This window comes from Rhineura floridana, chromosome 5 (assembly GCF_030035675.1).
Source record: "Rhineura floridana isolate rRhiFlo1 chromosome 5, rRhiFlo1.hap2, whole genome shotgun sequence".
Lineage (NCBI taxonomy): Eukaryota > Metazoa > Chordata > Lepidosauria > Squamata > Rhineuridae > Rhineura > Rhineura floridana.
This window is the reverse complement of record NC_084484.1, coordinates 95,159,206-95,177,997: the sequence shown is the minus strand read 5'-3', so window position 1 is coordinate 95,177,997 and position 18,792 is coordinate 95,159,206. Positions and strand designations below refer to the sequence as shown.

General features: G+C 38.7%; 1 protein-coding gene across 6 annotated transcripts in view; it reads left to right on the top strand.

Annotated features, from left to right (window-relative positions):
- The window catches only part of PKNOX1 (PBX/knotted 1 homeobox 1), a 33,264-nt gene extending 15,094 nt beyond the window's left edge, over positions 1–18,170 (top strand). For 2 of the 6 annotated variants that reach the window (XM_061627551.1, XM_061627554.1), the window contains exons 3-12: positions 4,527–4,654; positions 5,584–5,755; positions 8,371–8,541; positions 8,857–8,934; positions 10,739–10,838; positions 12,036–12,133; positions 12,898–13,026; positions 15,144–15,220; positions 16,018–16,190; positions 16,744–18,170. In XM_061627551.1, coding sequence (XP_061483535.1) covers positions 4,527–4,654; positions 5,584–5,755; positions 8,371–8,541; positions 8,857–8,934; positions 10,739–10,838; positions 12,036–12,133; positions 12,898–13,026; positions 15,144–15,220; positions 16,018–16,190; positions 16,744–16,955 — 1,338 coding nt within the window. In that variant the 3' untranslated portion in view covers positions 16,956–18,170. Of the gene's footprint in view, positions 1–4,523; positions 4,655–5,583; positions 5,756–8,370; positions 8,542–8,856; positions 8,935–10,738; positions 10,839–12,035; positions 12,134–12,897; positions 13,027–15,143; positions 15,221–16,017; positions 16,191–16,743 lie in introns of all 6 variants that reach the window. The other 4 variants (XM_061627550.1, XM_061627552.1, XM_061627556.1 and 1 more) reach the window with 3 other exon arrangements.
- Positions 18,171–18,792: the final 622 nt, after the last annotated feature.

Genomic DNA, 18,792 nt, shown 5'->3' with positions numbered 1-18,792 from the left:
TTGATACTGCATTGCGATCTGTGCATTGTGAGGATTCTTTGGCTAAAGCCATGGCACCTGGAATCTATGTAATTTTGATTGGATAGGACTATGCTTTCATGTCACCACTTCTCCATCCTGTGTCGGCCGTGGCTTTTCCTCAGGTAGCCTGCCGTCATGTGGGGATATAGCGCCATCTAGTGTCCGAAGGCAAGAATGGATCGAAGTCAAGACCTGGGGCATCAAGCCCCTCCCACTCCAGTTCATTCTTTCCTTTGTCCGAGGCTTTTGGATCTTCTAGTGTAGCGTTTGTAGCTAAGGTTTTTGTGTGTTTTGTGAGTGATAGAGTGTGTGGGACTGATTGCGTCTTTGTCTTGTCATTCCCTTCCCTCTTTCACTGTTTTTATTTTTTGACTGGGACGTTTGTTGGGTTTTTTTTTTCCTTGGTTGTTCTCCCCCCCCTTAGTCCCTTGGTTGGGGGTTGCGGCGGCTGCAGCTCCCTTTTACAGCCTTATCTTCTCTTTGATGCCACCTTCCATTCATCCCGTCCCCCCTGCCCAGGGTTCAAGACAGGTGCCGGATCATGCGGGAAGCCGTAGCTCATCTTCTCGACATAGCTGCAATAGAACCAGTACCATTGGTGGAGAGAGTGCAGGGGGTTTTGCTCTCTCCTATTTGCAGTTCCCATGTGAGATCTGTCATGGAGGGCGGTGTTAGACCTCAAATTTGTCAACCGTTTCATGAAATATTGACGGTTCAAAATGGAGTCCCTGGCATCAATTATAGAGGCTCTACGCGAAGGGGACTTTCTGGCTTCCATAGACCTGAAAGAGGCTTACCTCTGTGTGCCCATCTGCCCGGCCCACAGACGTTTCCTGCAATTTGCCTTCGGCCCCCATCACTTTCAATATTGGGCAATGCCTTTTGGTCTCTTGTCGGCCCCGAGAGTCTTCCCCAAAGTGCTGCTCACCCTGGTGGCTTCCCTCCGCCTCCAAGGCATTCATATCTACCCCTGTCTGGACAATCTGTTGATTCAGGCGGGTTCCAGGGATCTGGCCCACTCTCACATCCACTGCGCCCTCACAGTTCTGCGCACCCATGGTTGGCTTGTCAATCTCGACAAAAGTCAACTTCAGCCAACTCAGCGACTGCAACATCTGGGCGCAATTTTAGACACCACACAGGCCATGGTCTTTTTATCACCAGATCGGATTACGGCCATCAGAGCACCTTGCAGGTCGATCAAGCGCGGACATAATGCTTCTGGCAAGGGCTCTGGGGATGTTTGTCTCGACCATCCACATCGTACCATGGGCTCAGCACCACACTCTACCCTTACAGTGGGCTTTACTCCCTTTCCAACAGGACATTGCCACATCCAACCACTGGACAATCCACTTGCATACGTCTCTGCGGGCCTCCTTCCATTGGTGGGCGACAGTCGAAAATCTTAGAAAGGGAACCCCGTTCCGAGAACCAGACAGGACTGTAATAACAACAGATGCCAGTCTGTCCAGATGGGGCCCTCACTGCAGTTCCCAATTTGTTCAGGGTGTCTGGTCCAGTACAGAAGCGAGTCAGAATATCAACTGGTTGGAACTGAGAGCAGTGCATCTGGCCCTTTGGCATTTTCAACCTATATTCCTTCTGGGCCATGTACTGATTCGAATGGACAATACCTGTGTGAAATCACATCTGAACAGGCAAGGGGGAACCAGATCACAGTTTCTCTAGACGGAAGCATCTCAACTCTTTGACTAGGCCAAAATACATCTAATTTCATTGAGGGCAGAACATCTCAGTGGTGTTTTGAACGTTACCGCCGACTGGCTCAGCAGACAACAGGTGATCCCGGGAGAATGGAAGCTTCACCCCATGGTGTTCAGCCTTCTCCAACGACGGTTCAGCATCCTCTCAGTGGACCTGTTTGCCTCCAGTCACAATTACCAGCTACCTTGCTACTTCTCCAGGTATCTGGACACCAACGCGGAATCGGTAGATGCACTGTTGACACCGTGGCCAGCATGCCTCCTATATGATTTTCCCCCGATACTGCTACTGAGCAGGACTTTGAGGAAGCTACGACGCGAAAGGGCCCGTCTGGTCCTGATAGCCCCGTACTGGCCTCGCCAGCCGTGGTTATCCGATCTACTCTCCCTTTCAGTGACAGACTCTTGGAGGTTGCCACTCAGGCCTGATCTCCTCTCTCAGGGTCCGATATGGCATCCGGATCCTGAATGGCTCAATCTGACAGCGTGGCGTTTAAACGGGAACATTTGATTCGTTCAGGACTTTCTCAGGAGGTTGTGGACACAATCCTCGCGTCTAGAACACAACCTCTCATATCTACCAGAGCACTTGGTTTGCCTTCTCTAACTGGTGTTACTCTCAGAACATCCAACCATCTCAGGCTAATGTTCAACAGGTGCTGCAATTTCTACATAGAGGTCTGACGATGGGACTTAAACTTAACACCTTGTGTTGCCACGCCGCCACCATATCCTCTACTCTCTCCGTCACATCTCCTAGTGTTCCTATGGGTTCACACCCACTCGTCAAACGTTTTTTGAAGGGAGCCACCCTACTGTCGCTGGCAGTTTGTCACCGTTTTCCTTCGTGGAGTTTATCAAAGGTCCTGCAAGCCCTGCAGCGTCCTCCTTTTGAGCCCCTTCAATCTGTGCCATTACGACTTTTGTCCTTCAAAGTCCTGTTCCTCATGGCGATCACCTCAGCTAGAAGAGTTTCAGAGTTGGGGGCATTGTCCTCGGTTCACCATCTCTGTATTTTCCATAAGGACTCAGTGGTACTGCGTCTAGATCCCTCCTTCCATCCCAAGGTTGATTTGGTGTTCCACTGTAACCAGGACATTGTTCTTCTCTTGTTCTGTCCGAATCCTGTCCATCCACTGGAGAAGGCCTGGCACTCGCTAGATGTCCAGAGGGCCTCAAGACCTACCTGTCTCTAGCCCAGGACATACGGTCAATGGATTCACTGTTTGTATCCTTTCATCCTTGTACTCTGGGGAAAAAGGTGGCCAGTTCTATGTTATCTTGTTGGTTGCGTGCCTGCATTGCATTGGCCTATGAGTCGCTTCAGCAGCCAGTGCCTCGTAAGATAACGGCGCACTCAACTAGGTCAGCAGCCACTACGGCTGCTTTCGCAACCAATGCACCTCTTGCAGAGATTTGCAGAGCGGCTGTATGGTCTACTCCAGATTCCTTTATAAGGCATTACAAGATAGACCGTTACACTTCTGCTGATGTCTCCTTTGGGAGGCGTGTTTTACAACAGGTTCTTTATGACAATTAATCAAGGGGCGGTCCCTCCCTATTGGGGGCTGCTTTGGTACATCCCACATGATGTCAGGCTACCTGAGGAAAATGGACCATTGGTCTCACCTGAAGGGTGATTTTCTCAGGTAGACTGCTGTCATGGCCCTCCCTGTTGGAGGCTTTTTGGGTTTTTGGTACTTTGCAAATTCTCACTCTTCAGAGTTATACTATTTAAACTATTTAGTTAAGTCAAGACCCTTTTGGAGCTGTTAAAGTGCATGTAATCTTTGGGTTATTATTTGGGACAATGTTTCCTTGTTGGTAGGCCCGTTGGCCTTTTTTGTCTTCTCAGATATACTGGAGTGGGAGGGGCTTGATGCCCAGGTCTTGACTTCGATCCATTCTTGCCTTCGGATGCTAGATGGCGCTATATCCCCACATGCCGGCAGTCTACCTGAGAAAATCACCCTTCAGGTGAGACCAATGGTCCATTTTAATTCACCCAGGGCACAATCTTGCACTGCCTTGCTTAGAGCTGTTGCGCCAGCACACTGAGAACAGTATGTGGACGCTACACCACAGATATACCCAAGCCTATCTACCTAGGCCTAGTATTAGACCTTGTGGTGGTTATTTGTATATGATATGAAGCCAGTTTGGTATTGTTTTGAAATTTCCATCCAGCACAATTTGCTTATAAATTCAGGATTTTAATTTTTTTTTATAATAGATAGTAACTTCTAAGTTGTATGTCATCTGCATGCTTAAATATAGGATGGAGTTGTGAAGAGCTACCAGACTCCCAATTTATGATTGATTTAACAAAGTTCTTTTAATTTCTGTCTGATTCTTAAATATATTAGTGAAAATAATTTTCACTTGGTATGATATGACATACACAGAGAAGGAAATGAATGGCTTATGTTTTCAAGATCTGCTTTCTTTAAAGTGATTATTGTTCGAGCAATGTATGTATAGCTTTATCCAAAAATAGCTGGCTATGAAATGCAACATTCTGTAACAAACAATTTATTAAAAGAAATCTGCTAATAGGAGTCAAACTTGTAGTGACCTCTCCATTATCTTCCCGCCTCCAAATGTTGCAGGGATTAAATGAGTTTCTTGTTAAATGGATGTGCTTTTTGTATAGTTGCCAAAAGGTTGGTATGACTTGGCAAGTTACTAGGGCTTTGCCTTTCTCTTGGTTTAGAAAATGAACTGTTTAGCTGTGAATCTATGCTGCTGGCAATATAAAGCATCTTTCTTTTCCAGCAGATGCAAGTAGTGACAGAGTTAAAAACTGAGCAAGATCCAAACTGCTTGGAAGCAGATGCAGGAGGACTGAGTCCTTCCCCAGTAGAGTCCCAGACTCCGATGGATGCAGACAAGCAGGCCATTTACAGGTAGCAGTGCTGACAAGATAAACTATTCAAGTAGTAAAATATCATCCTCTTTAGTAGGTAAAGCAGTTGTTCTCAAATTGTGGGATGGAGCTTGGGGTGGGGAGAAAGACATGGAACATTTGGAAGAGGGCAATGAAAGTTCTAGGGATGATACGTTGTAAGGCTGATGGCACCTTTTCCCCCTCTCCAGCCAAGTCATGGGTGGCATTAATGCCCTCTAAAATATCTTCATTATATTTGTGTGGCTAACACATGTTAAGACTGCAATCTATACATTTACCAGTCCTGTTGAAGACAGTGGTATTTACTTCTAAATGAATAAGCATAGGCTTGTGCAGTAAGTTCTTATCTCTGTGGGAGTTAAGCACACTTAAGAGTTCAGGACCTTTGTCCCAGGATAAGGCTGGATATTTGTATTGAATTTTTAGATATGTCTAAATATTTTTGTGTTGGAGCTACATTGTTACAATCTAAGAAAATGAAGTATGACATTCTTACTGGCTTTTTAAAAAAATATATTGTACTCTATTAGGTTATATGCTATAATTATTTTGGTGTTTATCTGAAAAAAGTTTTAAAAAAGTATAACTGAGATCCTATAGTTCAAGCTACCCATCAGTCTCATTTATGTCAAACTGTGGATTGATATTGATAGTCAAATTAGAACCATATAAATGACTCTGTAGTCAGCAGTATTTGATCCACAGTAAATAGAGGAGCAAGTACGAGAAATTGCACAGCATGTTCATTCCTAATCCCAATTTAGTAATTGCAAATGTAATTTTATTACATTAAATGTAATAATAATGTAAAACAATAACATTGCATATATATAATATCTAAAATGTTAATTTTTTTTCATCAAACTGACTTGCACAAAGACATTTCCACATTTATAGTTTGCTTATCTTTTCTGCTTTTATTCCTAGACATCCACTGTTTCCCTTATTAGCACTATTATTTGAAAAATGTGAACAATCTACACAAGGATCAGAAGGCACAACATCTGCAAGTTTTGATGTAGATATTGAAAACTTTGTTAGGAAACAAGAGAAGGAAGGAAAACCCTTCTTTTGTGAAGATCCAGAAACTGATAATTTAGTAAGTAAAAACATTTTAGAGAGGAAAATGATACACATCTTTCTTTCTGTTTTTCTAATTAATTATTGCATTTATATCCCACTTTTTCTCCAAGGAGCTCAAAGTGGCGTATAACAACCTTGTGAGGTAGGTTAGGCTGAGAGGCAGTGACTGGCCCAAGGTCACCCAGTGTGTTCCCTGGTCTCCCAGGTCCTAGTCCAACACTCTAACCCCTACACCACACTGGCTCTTTTTCTAGCATTTATTAAAACTTTATATTTGGAAAACTGACTAAAAGAAAGTTGAAATTTAGATGTTTGGACTTTTTTAAAAAAACAACACCACCCTGATATGTGAGTGTCCATTATTTCTAACATTCCTCTAGCTGACCATAATACATAAATTTATACAGACAGTTTTCTTACTGCTTGGTAATCTGAAATTATTTAAGACTATAATATTTCTTTTAAAATAGCCAAGACGCCACTATAGGTTTCCAAGAGCTGTCGAGGTGTTGCAAATGCTTCAGTTGTTAGAAGTCCTCCAAGTGCTATGCAGTCATCGTTCCTTTCAGTTGGGCTTGTGTGGGAGTCTGTGGAAAGTGCAAACCCATTAAAATGACTGTGCAGCATCAAGGTATGGCAGCCTATTTGCATTAGTGGCAAAACAACAAACAGAATTCCCCAAAATGTCTAAGGTAGTCTTCTGTAGCAGCTGACATTCCCTTTCAGTAGTACTGACCGAAGCACCTCCATCACTTAGCAAATTCTCAAATCAGCTGCCTTCTTTTTTACATAGTTCTTTGGTTTTCAGTTAATTGACCCGTTTCATCAGATTCTTTTGCCATACTGTACTGTTCCCAGTGAGGCAGATTTTCTAGTTTTTAGGATTTTTTTTGTTTGCATTTGATTTTCAGTCCAACACCACCATCTTGCTTTCTTCATTCTCTTCTTCCACTTTTTTCTCAGTCTGGAATTGGTAGTTTAGGTGTCAACAGACCATTTGGTGTAATACGTTGCTTGAAAAAAATATATTGGCTGGGCATATTGTTCATTAAGTGGAAACTTCATGCTTGACAATTAAGAGATTATATCCAAGACAAATAGGCGAGATATTCTGTCTGATGAAATCAGGGGCTGCCAACATGGTGTCTGAGAGCACACATGTGCCCCACTGAAATTAGGTTTGAATGAATTATTCATCTGTAGCCAATTGAAAAGGTTGTGTTTGCTTGGTTGCAGCATGTGAGTGGTGCCCACAACAGTTCCTGCTGTTTGTAAATGTGCCCATGGGACCAAAAGATGGACAACCCCTGGTTTAAGTGATTAGAAAGTCAAAAATCATTGAGATGCAGTTCTGCTTCTGCTTCTTCAGATTGTCTAGCAATGCCTCAAAAACCAGTACGACAAAGTCAGGTTGAATTACAAAAAATATGCTAATTAATTTGACATTTGAGTTTGAAAATTTTATTAGAAAATCAGGTGTGATCAGTCAATTGTATTACTTAAAACAGTTCACAAATGTATGCCCAAGGCCAAAATCAAAGTATACAGGTATTCTGTGTAGTATTTGAATATTTTTTTGTGTCTGATGATCCTAGCTATTGAGGCATTGCCTGAGTATTGAGATAATCTTCAAAGGCCCTTGGTGCCACTGTTATCTGATGTGAAACAGGTGGCAACCAGGGTAAGAGCCCATTGAGTGGTGTACGTTTATGGAACTCTCTCCTTTGAGAAGTATGCCTGGGGCAGAGCCTGTTCTCTATGAATAAGATTGAATGTAGTGCAAGCAGGCATCTGCTTGCGCAGCGTGGCTTTACTTCATCTCCTCCTGTGCACACCTAAAATCTGCTCCATAGAATTGGGAGACCCAATCACACTTCCCATTGTGCAAGTGGATTGTATTTGTGTTACTCCTTGTGATTCCAGGAAGTCCTTTTTATTTACCCAGGGTTTTTATTCTTACATGTTTTTATGCTTGTAGTACTGACTGTTCCTAATTCTTTCCCTTCTTTTTAGTCTGCCACTGATTTTAGATTGTATTATATTGTAATTATATGTTTTAATTATTTTGTTTTAATTTCACAACTGTAACCACCCTGAGGTTTATAATTGAACTTAAGAATAGGGATATTATGTTTCCTTAATAAACAAAACAAAACAAATGGTTAGCTTTGTGCCAAATGCATATCCAATTGTGCTTGAGTGACTTATAGATCATACATATTGCTATTGCTCAACTCTTTTTCATAAGGAAGTGGGGGCGGGAGTTGGACAAATAGGAGGGTTGCGACACTCCTGATAATTTACCTACACAAATCAGATCTGTGTAGGAAAAAGCATATATATGGCATATAAATGCAGAAAGCTATAGTCAGCTCCCATTTTTTGTGCAAGGAATGTAAGTGATGCAGATTCATTCATCACAATTGACAGTGTGCACAGTTTTCTACATTGAAACAAATTCTGTGTAGGAGACAACAAAGATGATAATTATAAACAGCCTTATTGAAAATAAGATAAAAAGTAGCTCAAACATTTATTAAAGCATCTTAACACTATAAATGATATTTGCAATTTTTGTTCTATTGTTTTTTAACATGTTTCAGCAAGTCCTTTCTGTTTTCCCTCTTTTAGATGGTAAAGGCAATTCAGGTTCTACGAATTCATCTGCTTGAGCTAGAAAAAGTTAATGAGCTGTGTAAGGATTTCTGTAGTCGCTACATTGCATGTCTGAAAACTAAAATGAACAGTGAAACTCTGCTGAGTGGAGAATCTGGAAGTCCTTATTCACCTGTACAACCCCAGGTACCTTTCACACTAATGGAAATATATTTTCTTTATTTGACTTATAATCTGTCATATCCTAAAGGCTCAGGTTAAGTAAGAATAGATTTGTAAAAAATAGTAGATCAAATATAAACTACTATGTTAATAATGGTTAAAGTTGTAAAACATGCAATTTACAAATAGATGATCTATGACTGGCAAACTAGCAATTTTTAAGGGTTTGTGATATTTTTTAAGATTATTAGGTTTCCCATGTGCAGTTTCTTAGCGGTCAGGTACATGGAAATGTAATTTTTAAAGAATGATCATAATCTATCAACTCTTTATCTGCAGTCCAGCAACTTTAAACATGATAAAGATAGCTTGGATTTGCTGGAGCAGCTGTCTTCATGGAAAGAGTCACCAGAAAATGTGAGCAGTAGAGCAAAATTGACACAATTATCATTGCACCTCTTTGACACTATTTTCTTAGCCTAATTTTTGGGTTGGCTTTGTTCATCTCATTGTAGATAATGGCCCCATCCAAGCAAAGGATGATCTATATGTAGAAACAGGGTTCTCTGATTGCTCTCCATCGCATACGCAAGGCTTCAGGGCATAAAGCTCTTCACAGTCAGTACCCTGGATTCCATGTGCATAAGCATCCAGCTGAGAGATCTGTATGGAGAGAGTTATTTACCTGCTGCTTCAGTCACAGCATCCCCTTCTTCTGGCTGCCTTACTGGGGAGGGGGAATCTCTGAACAATGAGAAGCTGTGTTATACTGAGTCAGATCTACCTATTTCAGAATTGTGTGCTTCATTTGGTAGAGGTTGTACAAGGCCTCAGGAACCTGCTACCTGAGATCCTTTAATGGAGATGCCAGAGTTTAAACTGGAACCATATAGAAAGTATTTGCTCTACCATTGAACTGTGGGCGCTCCTATATTGTAACATCTATAATACATGAAAAAAGTATCTATGCTGGCATTCTGTTTTGTATAATTTATTGGAAGGTCCCCAGTGTAAACAACACCTGCTGCACAGAAGTATTAAATTTTTAAACTGAATTATTAGTAATAGTAACTGGAGAAACAGAAATTGATAGATAATTTCATTTCTTCTTCATTAACCATTTTTCCTTGAACATAAGTCAAAAAGGCATTGGTATTGCTATAATTTCAGAGCACACCTTTCAAAACTTCAGAATATGGCTACATTCATCCTTCATCCTGTGAGAGCTCTCCTAAAAACCCAGTCAGACAACATCTGCTCACAAATTTCATAGCATAAATTACATTAACCATGAATAGTATTAAAATATTGGTATATATTTTGGAAATATAATAGAGGACCTGTTCATTGTGTTTCATTGCATCCTTCATGCCAGCCCCATGCCAGTAGTACTAATTGTAAATTGCATTGTTGTCCAGTCCCATCTATGTATTTGGATGATGCCTCAATAAATCAGGTAAAGTTTCAAATCTGAAGTTTGAAAAAATATATTAAATCATCTTTAAACTTCAAATTTTAAATGCTTCAAACTTCACCTTTTCTGTGTAAAAACAATGAAATCTTAACTATGTTTAATTATGAGGATTCATGCCATTAACTTTAGAAGGGCTAGGATTTTCCCCACAATACAGTTTTATGTATCTTCTGAACGTACTTGTGGCTTCCTTATGATTTCCTCATAGCACAATCCTAAACATGCCTACTCTGATGTAAGTCCCACTGAGTTCAGTAAGACTTATAGTACTTCCAGATAAGTGTGCATAGGATTGCATCCTTAAGTTTATAAACATAAAGTCTTTTTTTTTAAATGTGGAGATAATTCTAAATTATTCTAGAATAACACTCTAAATATTTAGTGAATTAATTCAAATCTAGCAATTTGTCACAAGCTCTTTGACTGCAATAGGATGGGACTAGCCCATTGTTAAGTAGCATAAGCGCTTGAGTTAATTTTGATCCAGATTTCACATATGTGTTTTATATACGTACAAAAAACCCAGCATTTGGAAAACAAAAATATCTACTGTAATTATTTACTCCTTTCACTGAATGTCCTTGTCATGTGAGTTTCATGTCTTTGATCATATTGGTTAGTAATGATGGCATCATCATCATCATCATCATTGAGTTTACATTTTAAAAATATCTTGTATTTTAAGCTGTTGCAACAGGAACATCCTTTGTTATAAGATCTGTAATTTTTGTTGTTTACTGTTTCTAGCCAATTCAAAGTGCCATCACAGGTACACTCAGTCCCCAGGGGATTGTGGTACCTGCATCAGCATTGCAGCAGGGAAATGTAACTATGGCAACTGTTGCAGGTAGGATGTACTAAACAAAAATTCAAACACTGTACTCATCATAGATATATTTTCTGATTGTTAAATGACTAAGGCTGCAATCTAATTAATGTCCACTCAGATGTAAGCTCCATTGGGTTCAATGGGACTTACTCCCAGGTAAGTGTGTATTGGGTTGCAGCCTAAGAAAAAGAATTCTTGAAATGATGTTTTAATTACTAAATTTATATTCTGCTTTTCTGCCAATGCAGTCAAGGCCATTTACAATTTCAGTTCATGGTACATAAACACGTGGGCATGACACAAAAGGCAAAGAGGATGGGGAGGGATAAGGAAAATAAGAACATTCAGGTACACATTCTTACAAAATGTTTCATAACTATTAAAACGACCAGGTTGAATGACCACTAAGCAAACTGTTTTGGAAAGGAGGGAGCCAAATGGCAATTAGTCCCAGCCAAACCAATGGAGTAGGCCTTCCTTTCGGCTCTCCTTCTGATGCAGCCAGGTAGAATGGCTGCTAATAGATACATTATTATTTTATATTATTTAAAAAGAAATTGTTTAGATGCAATGTAAACAGATGTCTTAGCATCTTCACAATAATGGCTATGTATGTCAGCTGTTGTATACAGCATGATTCTGAAATAATAAAATATTTCCCCTGATACTGAAAATTAAAAGACTTGGGTTGCTGGTCAGAGAAGAGATCCATTAGTGGAAACCTTTTTGTCTTCACAACTCACATTTACTGAATTGGGATAATTTCTTTTTAACTTGATTTTTTTAAGTCAAAGGTAGCCACCATTTTAAGTATAACATTGCTGTTCAAACCTATTGAATTATTACATAAGGAGATATGAACTATTGAAAATAAAATTAAGGTGAACAAAATACAGTTGTGTAAAAATATTTTTTAAAGGATCAAGCCTATATATTGAATCTCTGTGATATTAGCATAACATAAAAGGTGATAAAAGGCTTTGTATTTTGTATTTTCTGTTCTGTTCGGGTCTATGACCGTAATAAACAAATTGAGTATTGATAAAATTCTAGTGAAGTTAAAAGGTTGTTCAAAATACTTTTGTGCATTTTTTAAAATAAGTTTTGCGTGTTACGTAAATAAATTCCTTGTTTTGTTTCTTTAATAGTATCTACATAAAAACACTAATTATCATTCTAAGCTGCAGTATAATATAGTTATAATATTCTTTTCAGGTGGTACAGTGTATCAGCCAGTGACTGTGGTCACACCTCAAGGTCAGGTAGTGACACAAGCGTTATCACCTGGAACCATCAGGATCCAGAATTCACAGGTTTGTTTTACGCACCTCATAGAAGAGCTTAATGTGTGGGAAGATGCCAGTATTTACTGGAAAGATATGAAAACCAGGGTATTCAAGGTTGTATAAGTAATGTATTTAAACCCTTTAAATATAAAATCAGTGGGTTGGACGCTGAGAACTGGAAGTGAAAGGAGGTTTGTGGAAGAGAACTTTCCCACCACCTCCTTCCCACTTCAGACTCCCCCCTCCCCTTGGGAGGCTGCTGGGGCAGGGGGAAATTGGCAAAAATTGGGGTCACTTTGTGTGAACAGAGCTCTGCTTATACAAAGTGGTACCACCACTCAGTTATTTCCCCAGCAATTCCCTGTGTCCTGTCCCAATCCATTCTAGAGGGTCACTTGTTCTTCAGGAGCAGCTTTTCAGAGGGTTTGGGCAGCACTGAGGGGAATAATCAGGAAAAAGTCTAGTAAAAAGAAACTCATCTCTGTCAGAACCTAATGTTCCATCACACTAGTGACCAAGAAGAGAACCCTAGGCAGAACTATGGAAATTGGGGCTTGTGGGCAAACCAAGTTACATGTATTATGTGTAACAAAGTGATTTTCAGTCTTCCAGTGGTGCTAAAAAATTAAGTATTACATTTTTTTCCAAAATTTCTGTTTTTGTTGGGGGGGGGGCACAGAAAAAGCAGTTATTTTGTGTGGCTTCAAAATTTCCAGAAATTTAACATCTCCAACCTATAATAATGTTATGATGTGTTAATAACTGTCTGGTACTTGTCAATCTGTGTGCAGCTCCAATTACAATTAAACCAAGATTTAAGCATCTTGCATCAAGATGATGGGTCATCAAAAAATAAAAGAGGAGTTCTTCCAAAGCATGCTACAAATGTGATGAGATCTTGGCTTTTCCAGCACATAGGGGTAAGGCTTGATCACAGTGTCTGGGAATTGGCATTGTTCTAATAATTTCTGTTGGTGTATTTTTTTGTTTGCTACATGAGGGAGAAAAATGTTTTGTCATATCTGAAGCTTTTAAATGTACACAGTTTCTGTTGACTTACTGAGACTATTAATAATATATAACAGTTGAATCAGGGCCAGATTCAGTAGATGTCTAATATATAATCTTGATATCTTAAATTCTGGAAGTATTTTTGGTTTTATTTCATCATGCAATTAATCTAAACACTTCCTAGGAGGCTAGAATATATTCATGGTAATAAAGGAAGGGCAAGGTGCACCATCTTGTTTGTTTGTGCAGATTGCCTTACACTCTCAAAAGGGGCACAATGAGCCTTGTTAACTTAGGGTCACACATACATCCTGTAACAGCCACATGCATAGCATTTATGACCTTAAATATCACACATATATTTTGTTATAGGTTTTCTTCTGAATACACATGCTATATGTACATAGAATTCAGTCCCTTGGGTTGTATGTTTTTGGAGGTGGGAGGGTTGCTCAACTCTTTGTGATGTCCACAGTCTTAAATGTACTCATGGCCAAGTTTATTATAGAAACAAAATTGTACTGCCTGGACAGAAATGTGACTGGATATTGAACTCTTCAACTTAAACAGACTAAGATACATAACAGCTTGCTAATGTTGGTGCCTCCATCCAATGGTGTTAAAGTGATATTAAAATATAATTGGTGGTATTGCCTTTTGAACTATACTATATAAGATAATAAATTACTAAAGGAAAAAATAGAATCTGTATTAATTTTTAATAGTTCCTGATAAGTCATTAAAATTTCTCTAACAGGTAAATTATAAATATTTCATGTAATATGTTTGTATTGTAGATTTTTAATTGATAATAATTTTATTTAACTCCACAAGTTATTTCATCTCTACCACATGACACATTGTGAGAAATCCAGGTTTATCACATGCTGTGTTCACCAAGGATCATGCTGTCTAGCAAGGACTCTTGATAGCTATGATTATTCCCTCCCGCATTCTTGTTTTTTAAGGATAAATTTATGGGGGGGGGGTTAAGTATAAATTTATGCTGTTAAACGTGTAAAACATTCACTTAGCAGTAAGCTTGGTTATCATTTAAAGGTTTCACTATGATATCCTTTATGGATTCATGTGATATTTCATGACCTCTCTGCAGTCACACATATTGGATCTGCACAGAGCTAGGTTTGAGATGTTGCAAAGCTGTTACTTGCCCTCTTTTTTCCTAGAAGGGAGGTTCTGTGTTGTCATTTGAAGAGTAAACTCCTGAGAGATAGTTCTTAAAATTCTACTTCTTTTGTTCCTGTGCTAAGCATTTAAATTATCCCCAGTTTAAATTGCAGCTGATTACTAATTAGTTAATCAGTTATTTCTGAACTGGGCCAGTAACTGTAAACAGATCAGAGATATCAGCAAAAAAAAAAAGATATGCCAGCTGTTTTGCTGGAAAGACATAAGGAGTTAACATTTTCTGTGGAAATTCTGAAAAAAAGAGATTCATTATATTTAGGGAGAAATGGCTAGTTCATCTTGCAAACTTCATAAAGTAAAAGTTAATATAACAGAAAAAATTGAGGCTAAATAATTTTTGAAAAAGTAGAGTAAAAAGGAAATGAGGGCCTCTGAAGGTGACAGAATTCTCAGTCTATTACAGATATTTATTTTCCCTTGAAGCTTTCTCTGCCGACAATTCTTTATCTGCACGTAAAAGGGTTTTGCGAATTGGCACCAGAGAGTATAAGAATAGAGTGCTTTTAAAACTTAATTTCACAAAAAATGAATTCTAAATAATAATCCTCACTTCAATATTAGATTAAGAAGTTATGATCTTTAATTGGTGTCATAAAATTAACATATTAAATACAAACAATGGAAGCTGCAATCATTTGCAAAAAAAACAGTTTATCTGGTCAGAGATTACCTGATTAGCATAGAATTAATCCCTTACTAAGTTTTATTCTTTTTGTTTTATAGTTGTAGATTTTTGTATTACATTTATTGGATATCTTCAAAGTGTCAAAAAGCAAACGCAAAGTTTTTATGTCTCCCTCCCCCTTCCTGTCTGTAGCATCCATATCCAACAGAGGATGAGAAAAAACAGATAGCAGCACAAACAAATCTGACATTACTTCAGGTTAACAACTGGTAAGATACAATGAATATGCCCAGTCATTTGTGTGTTACAAATTTTGCCTATATTAAAAAGTCACATAGAAATGAAGTCAGGGTATTAGTTTACCAACTTTTCCTGTGGTCTGCAGTGGGAAGCAAAAAGTAGATGTGATCATTGTAGGGGCTATTGCACCCATTTGCCATCTTTTGGTACTGTACTTGGTAAAACCATACTGTACACTATGCGAGCAGACGACAAGCATGGATGGAACTGAATGGGTAAATGGCAATACAAGGTGCAATCCTATCTGTGTGGACAGGAAGCATGTGCTTGTCCTGATACAATCTTATGACCACAAAACATGAGTATTAAGCAAAACTCATGAATACCAAATAGCCTCCCCCCCCCCCAGAAAAAAATTATTCCAGGAGTGAAAGAGAGGTGATTGTGAATAGACTGGAGGATTGGAATAGTTTGGGATGGGAGGAGGCTGGAGCCATACAAGTGTCTTAGGAACAGAAACTGCAGTTATTTACAGCCTGTCTTGTCAAGAAAAAGTTAAACTAGACCTGCAGTTGTATGGCTGCAGACATAGGAAGAAGCAGCAAAGAAGGGAAAGCTAGTTCAGGAACAGAAAATCACTTGCTGGCTAGTTTTAAAGTATCAAGGAATCTCATTGGTCCAGGAATTTCTTCTGAAATCTAACAATTCTGGTCCTTCCCCAGCCTAAAACATTGTTAAGGCAGGTAAGGATTTTCCACTCAGTTAATGCTGAAAGAGTCAAATTTGAATGGGTTGGTTTATAAGATTTAATTTTGGCTATTTTTAGGTTTATCAATGCTAGAAGGCGAATTCTTCAGCCAATGTTGGACTCCAGCTGTTCAGAAACTCCAAAAACAAAGAAGAAAACAGCTCAAAACCGACCTGTTCAACGGTTCTGGCCAGACTCCATTGCATCAGGAATGGCTCAGCATCAATCAAATGAACTTACAATGTCAGATGGTGAGCAGACTCCTCAGATATCTGTGTAGAATATTTAATAAGCTGCTTTATTTGTTCCTTGCAAACTGGATGATTTAGACCATCTTTTGAACCAGTCAAGCAATTTTGCAAACAGTTTGAATTGACAAAAGGGATTCAATCTCTCCATTACAAATAAACTATTGAAATTAAGGAAAATTCTCATGTGCCAAGTTGGATTATTTTATGCTCTTATATATCATGCCATGCATATAAACACAGGTCTGTAGTGGCTCAGTGTGGTTAAACATGCCTGCATTTGGTGTGCACTTGCAGCTTGATCCTATACATGTTCCATTTTGTTCAATGGGGTTTGCCCCCAAGTGAGTGTATGCTTTAAAGTTTGCTGCTTTAAAGTTACCAGCTTTGGAATTGCTTTTCACTGGTAGCCCAATTTTACAAGTACAACCTTTAGTTCACTTTTAATTTTCAGATTCTTGGCTTGTTATTAATTTTTTCAGAATAGGAATTATGAATTTTTAAAATATTTTAATTATTTTTCCAATTGGACCTTTCCCCCCCCCCCAATTTTCAGGAGCTGTTGTTACAATTACAGCCCCAGTCAACATGAATGTAGACAGTCTCCAATCTCTTTCATCTGATGGTACTACTTTGGCTGTTCAACAAGTCATGATGGCAGGACAAAGTGAGGATGAATCTGTGGACAGCACTGAAGATGATGGAGCAGACCTCTCAACCACAAACATCAGTGGGCTCGTCTTGGACAACAGTGATTCTCTGCAGTAGGAAGCACAAGAATCAGACCTAAATATTAGGAAAAACAAAAGACTGACTGACTTTTTATAGTTTGCACAGCAAACATTTTACACAAGTTTTGTTTCTAATATGTTTTATATGTAGATATAGAAGAGTGCACTTTTTGTATTTCATAGTCAGCTTAAAGAGTGTCTTTGCAGGTGCAGCAACTTCTTTCAAATGTGTTTTTGGTTTTGATTTTGAAATTCTATTAATTTAAGAGGGGGAAACATAATCACACCATTATTTTCTCAGGGTAATTTTCTCACTCACAAAATTGATACCAGATCCCTCTGATAAAGGAAGGAGAGTGATGGGACTGCAGTCATGGGGAAAACATGGATTCCTGGCAGGTAAATTAATTTTACATTAGCATGGATTTAAACATATTCCCACTGCACAATTCACCATCTTATTCAGTGGTTGCTGTTCTATAACATCATCAAATCTGCTGCAATTTTGTGATATATGAAATTGTCCTAGCGGGAGAATTTGAAAGTCCTTGAGTCTCCTTGAGAGTTATGTCATTTCAATTAGTCCTGTCATTTTAAGATTACTCTTGGTGGTTTAACAATGTAAATGTAAAGCATGTCAACTAGTGTTTGGGATTTGTTTACGAAGTTAGCCATGTAGATTTGAAAGATGCTTCTGCACCTTAAAAAACAACTGCCAGTCTGAAGTGGGCAACAAAACACATAAACGAAAGTGGAGATGTGTGATTCAGTAACGAATGTATGGCATTTAAAATGAACTTAATTTCTCATAGAGTTGTTTAGTGGAAACCCTAGATTCCCCCGGTACCTTTAAAATTTGCCATTGACACAGTTGCTGTTTATCATTTTATTTCACCTGCCCTGTGACACACTGGGATCCTACTTAAACAAGTGGATTTGGAGTGGTGGGGAGGCCAACAAAAAGACTGGAACGAGCAAAAGAAGCCACGAGTGTTCAATTTCAGTAGTCAATTTAAAGGTGCAAGGGGAATTTCTGGATTGCAACTTAGCAGCCCTACTCATAGCTAGTGAGTCTGTTCATAATTTGCTATAAAACACTTATTTTTACCTTATCAGGTTATTGGATTAAAATATTTTTATAAATTCTCTAAGAATCGGGATGGTGACTGTATTGAGCATGAGAAAAAATGTTTAGTACTCCTATTTGGAAGGTTATGAAAACAGTCCAAATTGAATAAACATGCCTATGTTATATTCTGTGGATCTCTGCTATCATGTAGTGGTACAGCCTATTGTGGCATAAGATGTGAGAAGGACCCAGCCTTTAATCAGATGTTGAATATTTTTAAGCATTAGTTTGTATTCCATGTAAACTAGTGTTACATTTCAGTCTATATTGCAACTTGTTTCTCAAGAGATTTGATAAATCAATATTCAGGTGAGTAAAAACCCACAATCTTGCCTTTTAATCAATAGAAAATCTGCAGTGCTACACACTTCTCACCAGTTAATAGAATATGGATATTAGCCTCTGAACTGAGATAGATTTTTGTCCACACTAGTCATTGCTGGTTCTTTTGTGTGTTTTTATAGCCAAAATATGAGATAAGATAAAATGAGCACATTACCTGGATACTCTCAACAATGTTTCAACATACTAGCTATATCATACAACATTCAAAACTAGTGATGATAAATCAGCCTTCACCATGACTTCCATTAGCGTTCCCTACCCCCCCCCCAATACATCTTGAGTTTGCTTATTATCTCTGTGTATACTGCTGCTGGCACTTCTGGAAGTTGGTATTTTCCTATTGCTTACTTGGAGGCATAGCTATTTGGAGAAACTAGATGACAGTTCTCTCCATGAACAA